A 17,383-nucleotide genomic window follows, 5' to 3' on the forward strand; every position below is an offset into this window, starting at 1 on the left:
CCCTTAACCATTATGCCAACTGACTATAAATAAGGTTATACACTTTAAAACCGATGAACTGTGGTACTGGGGAAACTTTTCAAACTTCCACAGAGTGCAAGAAGATCAGTCAGTAGTTAAGGAAATAAATCCAGTCTGCTAACTGGAAGATGTGACAGTAAAACTAAAAGTCAAATACTTTGGCCACAGAATGCAAATACAATGTTCATTGCAGAAGGCAGTGATGACGGGAAAGACTGAAGACAAAATAAGAGTGGGCCAGTGAAAGGTAAACAAATAACAGAAGTAATGAATATGAATTTACAAGAAAATAAAGCAGTGGTGGACAGGAAGGTCTCTTGTGCTAAAGTCCCTGAAGTCACAAAAAATCAGTATCAGTTAAATGACTAAACAAAAACTATATCAGCAAATAGTACATTTTTTGTATATGTACCTCTTTTACTGTAAATGCTCATAGATGTAATCTAAATATAATATAAAACTAGCATTTAATATAGACATAACAGGTAACTTCTTACCATAGTGTTGATGCATTTTGAATGTTGTACACATCCCCCACGTCTGCCTTCATTGCACTCATCAATATCAACGCAAACCTATACACAAGCAAAATATATTTTACTCCACTGAATATCAACAACATTAAAAGTTTGTAGCATCATTAGAAAACTGTGACTGATACTGTTCTTCAAATTTAAACTTATGCATGTACGAGAAAGGAGCCTTATTTACATAAAGTAGAGGATTTATGCTACGAGGCATGCGCAACAAGTACTGTTTTCCTACAAGGGTGTGCGTGTTTTAAGATGTCATGAGTATCAAAATAATTCAAGGGTGTTAGAGAAGGTAAACTGAGGCTGCGAGAGTTTCCATGAGATAATGTGATACACTGCCTCAAAGGACAGAATCCATACTGATGAATGCATTGGTTGTGTGATATGGATTTTGTATTATAAGTAATGTGAATATTTTCAGCAGTCATATAATTAAGGCACAACTGTAAATATAAAACTGCAGGTAACTCAGAACCTCTAGTGCTAGATATGTTTTTGTTTGGATGTGCTGACATTGCATTTAGGATCTAAGCCTCGGTTTTATAGTATTATGATATTGCAGCATGCACAGAACCTTAGCCTTTCTAATACAGATATGAAGCTTAATGAATAGGTACTGAAGAATAAATCATTTAATAAAGTTCAAACAGACTAGATATTACACAAAATAAATGAAAAAAATCCAAAGGTTTTACTAAGTCAGCTTTGGCTCTAGTATATGAATAGTAGTTTTTAGGTGAATATGGAGTTGTCTGCCTTAAAATGAAACTCTGCAACCCAATGCATGGTGTGTGCATGCATGTGTGTGCATGTGTGTGTGTGTGTGTGTGTGTGTGTGTGTGTGTGTGTGTGTGTGTCTGCGTGTGCGTGTGATTGTGTATCTGTGTGTGTGTGTGTGTGTGTGTGTGTATGAGATTGTGTATGTGTGTGTGTGTGTGTGTGTGTGTGTGTGTGTGTGTGTGTGTGTGTGTGTGTATGTGTGTGTATGTGTGTGTGTGTGCGTGCATGTGATTCTATGTGTGTGTGTGTGTGTGTGTGTGTGTGTGTGTGTGTGTGTGTGTGTGTGTGTGTGTTTGTGTGTATTCGGGCAGTGGCATAATAAATGTTTTTGAGCTATTAGATGGGAGCAAGGACTTTCAATCCTGTTTGTACCTTCATGAACAGTTAAGAAAAAGGTCTATCTACAACTTTTGCTCAGGAGGTACACTGGATAAGATAGCAAGCCATAGCAAAGGTAAAATCCATTTATGGCTCTAGGTCACCCAACATAAAAGGTTTACAGAATATTTAATTGGTGAGAGGGATAGTGTTAGCTACCCACACTAATAGTGACTTATATGTGAGGTTACAAAAGCAAATGCCATACTTTTTTAAAGCACCAAGTGTAATCTCTGAGAGAATATAATTAAAAACACAATATGCATGATGCACCTATGCCATAGTTTTACTGAGCACTTTATGCAGAATTTAACTTTCAAACTTGGTTTGGCATTATGGGGAAGAAAAAGTGAAAGCTGCCTCAGTATTGTCTGCAAATGTTCCATATGCTCCTATGCCTCTCACCCAGTAAGTGTGTGATGCTTCCACACTGTAATCTGCTACCTGAAACAATACAGCAATCTGAATAAGACACCTCTTCCAAGAACAGTTTAAATGGACTGCCCGTTAGCGAAGTCTGGCATTTAGCACAGAGGATTAAGGCTACAAGATGTTAATGTGCTGCTTCCTGTAGTCAGGGTTTGATTCCCTCATCATCCATTTGCCTACTGTATGACTATGAGCATTTGCTTAGCCATAGTGTGCTCTTGGGAAGCATGGAAACCGAGTTAGACTCCACAATGTCCTCCTGGACTCCTTGTCAAGTGATTATCTATGATCCTATGGATTTTCATCAGCTACAGATGAGAAACTTGAAAAAGTGAGATTATCCTAAATAATGGCTAATACTACACTCATTACACTGACCATAATGATGAACTCTGCAATAAGCACCTGCTGCCTTCTGCATTACTTTTGTTCTTCTTTTTGTTGATCATTTGCAAGCCTCTGTTAAACTTTAATATTCATTAACTTAGCAACAATGGGCAGGTTACTGAAAAGTAATAGTAGAGTGTCTGGCTCCATGGCATTTTTGGGAGGGGGGAATATGCAGCATTCTTAAACATACAAAACCAGCCAAAATGATGCTAAACTGAGCTCCTGGCCCTCATTCTTTACTTCCAGACATTAAAGACAGATGGTAGTAAAAGGCAAATTGGAAAGGGACCCTTCTCTGCGTGATGTGGGATACTGAGGTGTCCAGGCAAAATGGGGTAAAATAGAGGTTGACTGTGGAGGTAAGGAGTTTGATTAAATGCATGGTTTGCAGAGTGATCAATAACTAACTTTAACTAACTAACAAAATAAAAAAATAAACAAACTACCTGATTAGATGTATATATGTGTGACAACACCCTTTAGCTCACTTTTACTGTCAGTTGACTATACCTCAGCCTATACGCAAGAAACTCCACTCTTCCTTTTGTCCAGGAATATCTGAACATTAACACAATGACCAAACTTCACAGACATTTAGTGGTCTTAGGAGATTTAGTGTTGATGTGGTGTTTTTACATCAGAGTGCCCCATCACTTCAGCATCACTGTTAGTTGCCACAAAGTGGGTGATTTGAGAAAACCTTACAAAATGTTGCAAAATCCTCACAAAAAATGAATGATAATAATGTTGGGGAAGTAATTAAATTGTGAGCTTAGAGAATTGGATGGTAGGTGATGGGACATTTTTGCTACTGTCATTCGAACCCCTGTTACTAACACATGTGCACTGACTCAGGGAAGATAAACCTGTATTTTTCTTCTCTTGTCTATTTAAGGACATGGTTTGCGTCAGTGAAACACAGTGATCCTGTTATAATGACTTTCTCCTACTGAGGGAGTGCCTATGACAGAAAAGACATTTTAAATCCCAAAAGATTATACAAGACTGCATGCTACCATTTAAGTTATAAGACCAATGGGGATTCTTCCATCCCCTCAGCCAAGAGCAGTTCCTTCATATCTGCTTCCTTTAAAATGAAAAGTAGTCTGGACTACTGTCTCATCTCTAGTGTCCTAACCACAAATATTTATATTTCCAGTGTATGGTGCCCTAACCACAAATGTTTATATTCCCAGTGGATGGTGTCCTAACCATACATGTTACATTTCCAGTGTATGGTGTCCTAACAATAAATGTTATATTCCCAGTGGATGGTGTCCTAACCATAAATGTTATATTCCCAGTGTAGGGTGTCCTAACCACAAATGTTATATTCCCAGTGGATGGTGTCCTAAACATGAATGTTATATTCCCAGTGGATGGTGTCCTAACCATAAATGTTATATTCCCAGTGGATGGTGTCCTAACCATAAATGTTATATTCCCAGTGGATGGTGTCCTAACCATAAATGTTATATTCCCAGTGGATGGTGTCCTAACCATAAATGTTATATTCCCAGTGGATGGTGTCCTAACCATAAATGTTATATTCCCAGTGGATGGTGTCCTAACCATAAATGTTATATTCCCAGTCTATGGTGTCCAAACCAAACATGTTTATATTCCCAGTGGATGGTGTCCTAACCATAAATGTTATATTCCCAGTGGATGGTGTCCTAACCATAAATGTTATATTCCCAGTCTATGGTGTCCAAACCAAACATGTTTATATTCCCAGTGGATGGTGTCCTAACCATAAATGTTATATTCCCAGTGGATGGTGTCCTAACCATAAATGTTATATTCCCAGTGGATGGTGTCCTAACCATAAATGTTTATATTCCCAGTCTATGGTGTCCAAACCAAACATGTTTATATTCCCAGTGGATGGTGTCCTAACCATAAATGTTATATTCCCAGTGGATGGTGTCCTAACCATAAATGTTATATTCCCAGTGGATGGTGTCCTAACCATAAATGTTATATTCCCAGTGGATGGTGTCCTAACCATAAATGTTTATATTCCCAGTGGATGGTGTCCTAACCATAAATGTTTATATTCCCAGTGGATGGTGTCCTAACCATAAATGTTTATATTCCCAGTCTATGGTGTCCAAACCAAACATGTTTATATTCCCAGTGGATGGTGTCCTAACCATAAATGTTTATATTCCCAGTCTATGGTGTCCAAACCAAACATGTTTATATTCCCAGTGGATGGTGTCCTAACCATAAATGTTATATTCCCAGTGGATGGTGTCCTAACCATAAATGTTATATTCCCAGTGGATGGTGTCCTAACCATAAATGTTATATTCCCAGTGGATGGTGTCCTAACCATAAATGTTTATATTCCCAGTGGATGGTGTCCTAACCATAAATGTTATATTCCCAGTGGATGGTGTCCTAACCATAAATGTTATATTCCCAGTGGATGGTGTCCTAACCATAAATGTTATATTCCCAGTGGATGGTGTCCTAACCATAAATGTTTATATTCCCAGTGGATGGTGTCCTAACCATAAATGTTATATTCCCAGTGGATGGTGTCCTAACCATAAATGTTTATATTCCCAGTCTATGGTGTCCAAACCAAACATGTTTATATTCCCAGTGGATGGTGTCCTAACCATAAATGTTTATATTCCCAGTGGATGGTGTCCTAACCATAAATGTTTATATTCCCAGTGGATGGTGTCAAAACTAGCTGATCTTATCACACTTTCCTTGTTGACTAAACAACAGGACCATAAAATCTACCCTCCCATCTACATTTTTTTGAAAAAAGTCAAACTTTATTCGCAGATCCAAAACAAAATGATTGCATCCCTTACGCAATCCCTATGCATGATGCACTTCCTTTTTTAGTGGTTGGTCAGCACAATGAACATTTCGATTCCGCCCAGTACAACAAGAAATCTAATAGATGATATGACATCTGAAAATCTCATATAAACAGCAAGGATTCAAGCAATCTTATTAAAAGCAGTTTGCTAGTATTCTGTTTTTATTAATTCATATCCACAAGACCTGTTTTTCCAGCTGAGCCCCTTTCTCTCTTCTTCATTGTTCTTTAGTTTACTCATCTTTGCTATAATTTGGGACTAGATTAACCATTTACTCCACAAAAAATGTGTTCTTTTGCGTTAATGTATTCAGCTGCATATTTCTCATAGCCATCATAATATGATAGCATTATTAGTTCAGTTAATATGAAGGTAGATGGTGTTTCTTTACTACAACCTGCCCTTATTTAGACAAACCTATACTTGTTATTAATATATATGTCCCTTGTTCAACTCAACAAAACTTTTTATGAAGATATATAACCTTCTTACCTCATTTTCCAACCACTACTATATTGTAGGGGGTGATTGGAACTCTGTGCAGGACTCCCAAAAAGATAGATCGAATGCTAAGGCCAGATTTAATATCTCTGCTTCTAGATCCCTAGCTGAATTGAAAGAGGATTTTAACCTATTTGACCCGTGTATATTTCTGGATGCTCCACATAAAAATAATAGATTCTCTTTCTTTTCCAACTGCGCTAAAAGTTGGTCTAGAATAGACTGCTTTCTTATTTTCTCAGTCGTTCATAGTCTGGATATTTCCTATGTCCAATATCCTAGAACTCTCTCTGATCATTCTTAGATTTACCTCTCTATCCATCGACACAACAAATGTCCCGCAAAAAACACAGCCATTTGGTGGCGAATGAATACCAACCTTCTTGGGAGAGAGGAAATTACCTCTCAAATCGAAGAATACCTTGACCAATTTCTAAAATCCTGTGACTTCTCTCAGTCTCCCCTAGACTGTGAGTGGACCGCAATTAAGTCAATGATTAGGGGTTTCCTTATTAACAAAGCCTCATACTATAAAAAGCTTCGTAACAAAAAAGAATGGGACTTAACTTCCCAGCTTCATAAAATAGAAGCTGAGATTCAGGAAAAACACACCCCACATTTGGAAGAACATATGATGCAGCTACAAAAAGAACTAATATCTCTACAAGCAGACAGCCTGAAACTCCATGAGATTAAATCATTGGCCATATATGCGGACTTAATCCACTTTCCCTCAAAATTTTTGGCCAGAGCTGTCAACCTGAGTAAAACCTCCCCGTTTATACCTGTGATCCATTATCAAGGTAATGATTACCAGAAGACTGATGAGATCATTAAAGTATTTGAATATATATTCACTCAAACTTATGGGCCTACCGAAAACACTCTAAATAAAGCAGAGCTGCAATCTTTTCTTAATAACCTAATTTTTCCCAAACTATCCGAGAAGCAAAATAAATTCCTAGACAGAGAAATAAATATACAAGAAATCATATCAGCCATTAATAACCTTAAACCTAACAAATCTCCTGGCCCCGATGGGTTTACGGCTGAATTCTATAAAGCATTCATTACAAAAATCCCCAAGGTCTTGCTTTTGTTGTTTAACTATATTACCTCCACTGGATTTAAAGATATTCATTTAAATGCTTCTAGAACTATTCTTATTCCTAAACATAATACGGATCCTAAAGACCCTGGGAACTATAGACCCATATATATAGTTAATCTGGATATGAAGATCTTGGCCATGGTGTTGGCTAATAGACTGAAAGCTGTTATACCATCTATTGTCTCTTCTGAACAATCTGGTTTTATCCCGGGTAGGCAAACTAGTGACCACACTATATCACTGGAAGCTATGATACATCTTTCTTCTTTAAGTAAATTCCCCATCTATGCCTTAGCGGTGGACGCCTCTAAAGCCTTTGATTGGTTAAGTACAAAATTTTTATTCAACTCTTTACCTTTCTTCAACATCCCAAACTCATTTATAGGTAAAATAAAAACCCTTTACTCCACAGCATATACTACTCTACAAATCAATAAACAGACATCTAACAGAATCAATATTGTTAACGGGGTCAGGCAGGGATGCCCTCTTTCCCCACTTCTTTTCAACCTTTACATGGAACCATTATTCATGCTTATAAAACAGGGTACATTCCATCACCCTCCTACCATTTTTAACTCGAATAATTCTCTATCGGCATATGCTGATGATTTAAATATATATTTTACACTCCCCTACTCTGACCCAAATAAAATCATATCTTCTATTAACTCCTTTTCCAACCTCACAAACTACAAACTGAATAGAGACAAATCTCTAATTTTCCCATTAAATATCCACTCCATGTTGCCAAATATAATTACAAATACGGATATCAAAACTAAGCATCAACTACTATACTTAGGTATATCCTTTTCTCAAGGAAACTCCAATTACTATCAGGACAATGTAGTCAAATGCTGGTCTAGTGTTCAAAATGATCTCAACAGATGGGCTAAGCTTAAGCTTCCTTTCCTGGCCAGAACTGCGATCATTAAAATGAACATTCTTCCTAGATTTCTATACTTATTTAACGCAACTACCAGCATTTTGCATAACATTTTTTTTTTAAATATTATATCTACTCTTTCAAAATTCATATGGGCCCCCAAATCAGTTAGAATTAGCTATACAAAACTTATCTATCCTAAGGAACAAGGAGGACTTGGCCTACCTGATTTTAAAACCTACTATGAGATAATTAATGGAAGTAGAATCTTTAGTATAGCCTCATATCATAAGGCTCACTCCCCGTGGGCCCCGGCATGGGTTGTTTTGTATAATAACTACATTAAAACATTGAACTTTAACCCCGCAGTACTCCCATTCCTAAATGAAGCAAACATAGGCATGTTTAAGTGAACAAAAGGTTTAGTATATAGCATAAGGTCCCTCCAGACCCTTTTTAACTCTTTGAACTTGATTCACTCGTATAATACTCTACAACCACTCCATCTTAACCCTAACCTTAGATTGAATGGGCACATGTTAAACCTGGAGCAATACCCCCTTCTCCTGAGCACCTCTATTTCTGATCTCTTCCCTTTCAGACATCAGGCACTTTCTAGTCTAAGAACTAATCTGAATTTACCTAAAAATTAAATGATTATTTTACGACAAATTAGAGATCTGGTACGTAGGTATCTGGAACACCCCTTGGTATTCGACAATGATATCTCAACTTGTAAAACATTAAGGAAACTCCTTCTCATGAGGAAAAAAATGACCTCAAATTCCTACAAGGTTATTATGTCACTTAAATCCCAGAACATACTCATCTTTTCCAATTATTGGCCAAAAATTAACTCTTCTGTTAATCAAAGTCTAATCTCTAAGGCTATAAGATTAAGCTCTAAATATATACCTTTTAAAAAGCTGAAATATACTCAGCTGATGATAATCAACAATGCGTACTTTACTCCTGACGTCCTTAGTAAAATCTTTCCCAATCAATCCCCTAAATGCCAGTTCTGCCCTAACCAAACTGATGATATTCTCCATATTTTTTGGAGTTGCAAATGTTCCTACAAGCTCTGGTGTGCTTTGAGAGTGATACTTGAGAAAATTGGTTATGAAAAATCTACCCTTTCATGGGAATTTACCATCCTTCATATTCCACCTCCTGGTCTATCTGAGCGGAAATATAAAGTTCTGATCCCTAACCCACTAACTCCTCTACCCCCTCTTCTACGCAAACTCTATCCTCATCTACACCACCCCATAATTTCCCCCCTCCTGGCTGCACCCTCTTCTCACTAAATCCCATACCTACATCTACTATAAAGAAACTACTTCAGAAATTGAAACCATGTACCAATGCTCCTGACAATATCCCTTCTTACTTTCTCAGTATAGCAGCTGAAACTCTTGCCTACCCTATTAGCATCTTAATTAACCGCTCCCTACAAGAATGTACAGTTCCCCAAATCTGGAAACAAGCCTTTATTATACCTCTACACAAAGGTGGCAACAATAACAACATTACTAATTTCCGTCCCATAGCCATCCTCTTCCCCATTTCAAAACTCCTAGAAAAATGTGTCCATCTTCAACTCCTTCCTCACCTCCTAGACAACCATCTTATAACTCCCACACAGCACGGTTTCAGACCTAACCACAGCACTATGACTGCCCTCCTCTCCTTCCTTGAAATTGTAAATAAAGCCCGTGACTCTGGACAAATTGTTTCCACCTTACTTCTTGACCTCTCCAAAGCCTTCGATACTATCTCACACAGCCTGCTCTTAACTAAACTTTCCAATCTTTACCTAACTTCCACCTCTTTGAACTGGTTCTCTAGTTATCTAACAGAAACCAAGCTGTAAAATGGAAAAAAGCCACCTCCACTTTCCTTAGTACCCCTACAGGAGTGCCACAAGGCTCCATACTCGGTCCTCTTCTCTTCAATATTTTTATTAACGTCTTCCACAAATCAATCCCATACTCTAGCATCATCCAATATGCAGATGATTCAACTATCATCTGTTCTGCCTCTTCTATCACTACACTACAAAAACTTACTCAAGATGCCTTCTCTTTCACAGAGCAATGGATGCTAAGTAATCATCTAGCCCTCAATGCTAGCAAGACCAAACTAATGTTATTTACTCCTTCTAGAGTCACTCCTCCCGACCTGAATACATTCTTAATTACTAGTCAAAACAACTCAGCTCTTGAAATAGTGTCAGAGACCAAACTACTTGGGGTCCAAATCGACAACCAACTCAAATTTAATTCTCACCTGCAAATAAACATCAAAAAAACACATCAAAAACTTGGCATGCTTTATAGACAGAATGCCTACCTCACATCTGCCACTAAAATCACTCTCTACTTCCTTTCTTATCCCCTCCCTACTCTATGGTGCCCCACTACTAACTAATCTTCAGTCCTTGTTAAAAACAGCTTACCTCCTGCTATAATAAAATTGCAAAATTCGCCACCAGCCATAACTCCTCCACACACCACTGTTTATCCCTCCATAAACTAAAATGGCTAGAACTTCCCAACCAACTATCTTATACTCAACTAACCCTAGCCCATAAACTTATTCAAAACCCTTCCTCTGTCCCTCCCTTTCCTCTGCCTTTAAAATGCACCTACCTAACAGAGTTCTAAGGTCAAATAATCAAAATCTACTAGAAGTGCACAAACCTACTCATCCCCCAGGCAAAGCCTTCTGTCCTTCAGCCTCGCCGCCTCTGGAACTCCCTACCCCCACTCATCCGCACCACCTCCAACCACTCGACCTTCAAAAAGTCTCTTTTTTCACATCTAGCATCACAGTGGGAATGCTCATGCTCCCACCCTACATAACTAACTCTACTCATAGTCCTCCAATATCTCATCCTACTTTATATAGCTACTATGTTTGTTCTCTAATCTGTATAATGTTTAACATTTGTTCGATTACTAGTATTTTTCTTCTCAATGTATTAACTGTTATGACTGCTACTGTATATTTGATAAGTTTTCACTTGTATCCTGTCTACATTGTATTAACTCTCTGTACCTACATTTTCTCTGTCAAATGTACATTTTCTTTGTGGAGCTTTTCTCCCCAGGACTCCATTGAAAATGGGTTCTTTATGGCCCAATGGACTATCCTGGTAAACCAACTGCAATAAATAAATAAATAAAATAAAATCTTTATGTTAATTAAATATTATATTTCTTTAAACTGGAAGAACAGACACTCTCTTTCTTGGGGAGCCTTTAAAGCTGTAGCCATTAAATACCTCAAAGCTCATAAATATTTGTTCCACAATATTAAGCATAAGCCAATTATCAAAGAATTTTGGGGAATTCTATTTGATCATATATTAAAATGACTACACTTCTTATGTAGGTACCATTAGATTCTACTTTGATATTCATGATGTATGTATCTTGTTTTGGGGCAATGTATTATTGTATATAGTTTTTGTTGGATTTGCATGTTCTTACTATGTACATACTTAGTGGTATTGAAAGGTTTTTTTTTGTTATGTGCATAAATGTGATTATTGAAAATATTAAATAAAGAGAATTTAAAAAAAAAAAATAGTTCAGTTAACAATACTACCTAGGCTATTCCTGGGTCAGCTCTCCCCAAAGGAAATTTTCATGGGTTAAAATGAATGAGTCATGCAGTAACTTTCTTAGTGTGTACTATAGGTTCTCTGTCAACTGTGTTAAAGCTGGACAAAAACAGAAAACGTGTTTCCAATCACAATCAGCATCTGATATTTGCTTGGAAATGTCTTATTTGAGTATAACAACACTTACAGAAACAATTCCTTACAAAACATCCAAAACCTTTTTGACATAGTAATATATCTGGAGGCCTGACATATATCCTTTTATTACTCTGTTGTATCCATCTTACCCCATCATGCCTCCCAGTCTTTTTTCATGTGTTTCCCTTGATTTTCATAGTTATCTTGGAACACCTTTTAAATTATATGTATTAACCTCTTATGCTGTGTTGCATGCATTCTAGCTTCAATGATCACCTTTTATGCTGTGTTTCAGACATTCTAGCTTCAATGACCAAACTTACTACTTTTAGTTTCATTGACTGTGTCTTTTCCTTGAAATCCTTAGGTCCTTCCTAAGGAATGCCTTTATGACAAATGACTTCCCCAACTCCTTTATTTTTTCCCAAAATCTGATCTATTTAGGTTTCCTGACTACTCCCCAGCCACCTCATCACCTATACTATTACACTCAGGTAACTCAGAAGGAATACCCCTAACTTTCTTTGTCATATTTGTTATTTGTTTTGTCATTGTGAATATCTTTACTCCCTTTTTCTCTCTCTCCCTATATATATATATATATATATATATATATATATATATATATATATATATATATATATATATATATGTGTGTGTGTGTGTGTCTGTGTTTGTATATATCTATAGTTATCTCTCTCTCTCCACACACACACACACATATATATATATATATATATATATATATATATATATATATATAGATGATATATATTAATGCATACTGGAGCAGTGGATAGAGTTGTTGCCTCCCAGCAAGAGTTTTCCAAGTTCGATTCTTGGCTGGGGTGACTTCTGTACAGAGTCTGCATGTCCTTCCTGGGTTCGTATGGGTTTCCTCTGGGTGTGCCAGTTTTCTCCCACATTCCAAAGACATGCAGTAGATGGGTTGGACACTTTAAATTGGCCATGGGTGTAAGTATGTGTGTGAGTGTGTGGTGTGGAAGAACTACCATGGCAGGGCTAGTCACCCAGTGGTATTAACCTTGGCTCTAGATGATTGTCACTACTGAAGTGACTCCATGTGCAAAAATGGGAAAAAGGGGTTGTGGATGGATGATATATATGTGTGTATATATATATATATATATATATATATATATGTATATATATATATATATATATATATATGTATATATATATATATATATATATATATATATATATATATATATGTGTGTGTGTGTGTGTGTATGTATGAATGCCATAAAATATATATATATTTTGCCAAAAAAGCAATGACTAGAAAATGGAACTGAAAAGTCTAAACCAACCATACTTGAAGTAGTGAAAACTGTAACGCAGATAGAAGAACAGGAAGTTGGATCTTTAGAAAAGAGTTGGAGTAAATTACATAGCAGAATGGAAATGATGGGAACAATACATGCAGAAAAATATTTTGTAGGAAGAATGAGGTTTAGGAGAAGGCAGAAACTGAACAATTTATGCAATGTTGGATTGACTATATTGTACAGAAGACTAGTCTATATGTAATGTGTAATGTTTGTAAATGTAAACTTGTTAACATGGTTTGATTACTTTTAAATAAACATAAGTTTGCCTATGTCACAAGTGTTAAATCAATAAAGGGCTTTTTTAAAAAATGTGTTTGCTTACAATCAAACGAATGAACAAATACTTAAATAATGACACAGAAGCGTGTTTCACCTTACTATTGTGAGAACCATAAGGTGTAATCCACCACACCTTTAAGCTATTCCAACCTCTTAGCTCAAGAACCAGAGAGAAACACCCAGAATCAGGAATGGATTTTCAATATTAGTCTTATATGCTCAACAGCTTTGTATTAGCAAAGGTTTCTGAAGGGTTGCATAGTTATCACTATTTAGTGACAGCAATCCACAACACTTTGCCAGAAAGCTAAACATTTAACTAGAAAACAGACCACAAATATGAGGAGAAAAATCATGGACAGTTGACAACTCTGTCCTCTACACACAGCCACACATACACACACCAAATGCACAAAACTAACTTTCATCAAGGGCAGTTTCCAATCTGAAAACCTGCCCAATGGAACTCTAAATGCACCTTGAAATCTTGGTGCACAGTAAAAGACAAGCACTGCAGAGAGTGGGGGAAAAGTGAGCTCAGTTTAAAAGAACATGGTAAAAGTGTATTCATTTTAAATGATTGCATCTATTCAAGTCTGTCCAAATACAATAAGTATGCATTGTCTTCAGGTATTGCACTGTAAAAGAAAGTCACTCTAGACAGTGGGGAAAAAGTATGCTCACTTTAAAAGAATGTGTCTGTTCAAGTCTGTCCATTCACGTGGTGTATGCTTGACCTTCTGGTGGTGCACCTTAAAAGACAAGCATTGCACACAGTGGGGAAGAACCTCCTAAGAGAAAAGCACAAGAACATGGAGTAGTATGTAGCCTGCTATGGGCCCCACTGGAGCGAATGGCCCCTGGTGGCCACCCAAACTGCCCCTATTATAATCTGGCACTGATGGTAGACATTATAACTCAAAGGCAGTTGGCCTGTCAAAGTTCTGAAAAAAAAATACATGGTACAGACTCAAAGAATAGTCTTGTGCAATTCCTCTACAATGACGGGAGTTTGGTATTATATCATATTTCATAAATACCTAAAGTTATGGTACACCATCTTGAAGACCTAGGATTGCTATAAATAATTGTGTGCTGTAAAGCAACACACAATTACTCAACTCTAAACACATAGTCACAACACAAAACACCATACTTCCAAGGTCACAAAACACAAATGCATTTTTTTTTGCAGGGGAAGCCCCCCTACACCCCAATGTGGAGTCAAGCCCCACATCCCAAATTAATATTGTGAGACATCAAAAGACACAGAGAGAGAGGGGGAAAGAGAGAGACCAATTAGGAGGCTACACAAACTTGGAGAAGAGGGAAAAAGGATAAAAACAAATCAGTCCCCTTCTCACACTTCTCTGAGTCTAACCACCATTACAAGATAACAGTAACCTTACAATTGCAATGTCATGAATGTCAATCAGCTGGCCATTGGCTAATAGTAGATGTGACAGATAACTTACAAAGTCTGGAATATCATCAGCACAATGGTGAATTTCTAACTACTAAGGGCGGTCTCTTCTCTTCTTAGTGTACTCAGATATCAAAAGAGATAAATTTAATTTTAGGTTTTAGCCTTGGAAACAACAGCTTTACTAGAACAGCTCACCCAGACTCTGCCACAGCTTGTTGTGAGGAGAAGGTTAGTTTGTTTTTGCTTTCTTGTATTTTGCATTGCTTCATTGCCTTCTTCTATTTTGTATATTGTGATTTGTTTTCTTTACACTGTGTTTTACTTGTATTCTGCTTTTAATTGCGTATTTAAAGTAGGAAAGAGACCACAGCTGTGTCTCTTGTGAGTTACACAGAAATTGAGTTTTCCCCTGCCCTCCAACCCTGGTGCTTTATGTTTTTAAATTCAACTGCCTTTACAGTTGCCTGCCCCTTATGTTAATTTGACCACATATCTCCCTCCCTCTCCTCTTTCATTGGCTATTGTGAGTAAGCACACTGATATCATTTTGTGAAATCACTCCCCTTCAGTTATTTAAATTTATTGGCCATAGAATCAGAATACAAAGCGCCCACCCCCTTCCAATCTATCTTGCTCTTTTAAAATGAGTGTCTCTCCAGTTAGATAGCTAAAGCTTAAGTTACAGCATCTTTCATATCTAACAGCTTAGTATATACTAAAACTCTTAGGATATTAACCAGTTTTCCATCTTACCTTTAAAATCTGCAATATCTACTCCTAGACCACCAATTAATGCAGAGTCCTCATTCTGTCTCTTAGTAGTCATCAAGGAATTAGTGTTTTTGTTTTGGTCCTGGTGAGAGAAGGCGTATAGGGACATTATTTTCAGGTGACTGGTGATTATTGAAAAGCCTAAGAATTGCTTCACTGGTGCCAAATTGGAATTTGTGCATATACAGTATTTTGCTCCCGGTGAGAGGATGAGCAGAGTGCATTGATTCCTGACTGTTTCTGGCTGGGCATGAGTGTCTGAGTTTGCATTTCCTGATTTGTCTGGTTGCTATAGTAAAGCATCTACAGGAAAAGGGTACAACAGGCCTACAGACCCTTACATCACCCTGGACAAGACTGTTGATAACCAAAGAGCCTGTGGCTTGCTTTTCATCATGGGATTGATGCTGCTGTTTTGTTTCTGGTGAGAGAAGAAGCAAAGGAGCATTGCATCCCAGCAGTGTGAAGTTGTGGTGAGGCCAGCACTAGTAGCAGCCAGGCAGTAGCCATTCAGGCAAACCCACTCTTTTCATAATTCATTCTTTTTGGTAAGTACTGCTTGATTTGCTGTCTAACCTAATTTAAGAATATATGCCTAAATACTTCATCCATAAATCATCAGGGTGCAGTTATTAGTTTCCCCTTAAGTGTTTGGCAGTGCCTGTATAGATGTAGACACCTTGGGTTGACATTTTTCCTGTAAAAGCACCCTTAAAATTTCAACAATACCTAGTTATACACAGGACAACTAGTTTGTAGTGACAAGCACTGTCCTCACAGTTACAAACCAGATACTTCTGACATTGCATTATATTCTCACTTTAACCACCTAATCAATAACAAAATGGGCTGTTTCCATGGATATGAACTTTCCCACTATTTCCGTTACCAGACTGGCAGATATATTTATCCTGAGGCAGTGTAGAAATTGCCTCATGTTAACTGGCAACCAATTAATTCTCAAACAAACTGATATGGTATGTGAGAGATGTATTTACACAATGTCACTGGAGGGAAAGCCCTAAGATAAAAGCACTCCTAATGTCAATAAGGTTGCCAGTAGTACACATGTTGCACCCATCACACAATTCAAAGTAAATATATAGACCCACATATGCTGAGGCAATTAAATGTAACCTTCCTAAACCCCAAAGAACTCCTGGACAAAATACACATAACAAATACCTTCAGCAGCCCCAAATGCACTCTTTCAAAATAACACCCACATCAACACATACAGCCACATCTCATGGGACCTCTAGTTCTAATCCCATAAAGCAAACCATCACACAATCCAACATTCTGGTTACTGAGGACTCCATTGTGAGACACACTAATGGCCTCCTCACTAGGCTAAGTAAGGAGAAAGTCATGGACAGTTGCTTATCAAAGGCCAGGATCCACCACATTATGCAGGCACTCAGGTCACTGGACCACAAGGACCAGTATGACTCAGTCATTGTCCATGAGGGAATAAATGACCTGAGATGTACCTCCCTAAACTATATGAAGAGAGACATCATGGAGCTCTCGGAATATGTGTCCCAGGCTGGTATGAGCCTAGCATTGAGCAGCATTTTATCTTCTGCAAGGATGATGCTACACTATGAAGATGCCTGATTTTAATAATTGGCGTAACTTCTGGTGTCATTCTAAGGTGGTGCAATATTTGTCAGCATGGAAGGAGATGGTCAACAGACATTGTCCTACCTCATAGTGCCTCTTTTAGTTAATGCCAAACTGAAGGTACCTCCAACATAGCAAATCAAAAATAAGAAAATATAAAGGGATTACTGTCCAGTGCTAGGCATCTAAACAAGAATCTCCACTCCCTACAATCTCTATTCACCCTACAGAATGCTGACGTCTGTGAGGTCACTGAGACATGGTTTAAAATGGTGGAGA

At 37.5% G+C, this 17,383-nt stretch overlaps 1 protein-coding gene across 4 annotated transcripts in view; it reads right to left on the reverse strand.

The window, feature by feature from the left end:
- Nucleotides 1–17,383, reverse strand: part of THBS4 (thrombospondin 4) — a 972,706-nt gene that overhangs the window by 481,793 nt on the left and 473,530 nt on the right. For all 4 annotated transcript variants that reach the window (XM_044063723.1, XM_044063722.1, XM_044063724.1 and 1 more), the window contains one exon: nt 519–596. In XM_044063723.1, coding sequence (XP_043919658.1) covers nt 519–596 — 78 coding nt within the window. The remainder of the gene's footprint in view (nt 1–518; nt 597–17,383) is intronic.

The sequence above is a fragment of the Protopterus annectens genome, chromosome 2.part2 (genome assembly GCF_019279795.1).
Source record: "Protopterus annectens isolate FY-2018-M chromosome 2.part2, PAN1.0, whole genome shotgun sequence".
Taxonomy (NCBI): Eukaryota; Metazoa; Chordata; order Ceratodontiformes; family Protopteridae; genus Protopterus; species Protopterus annectens.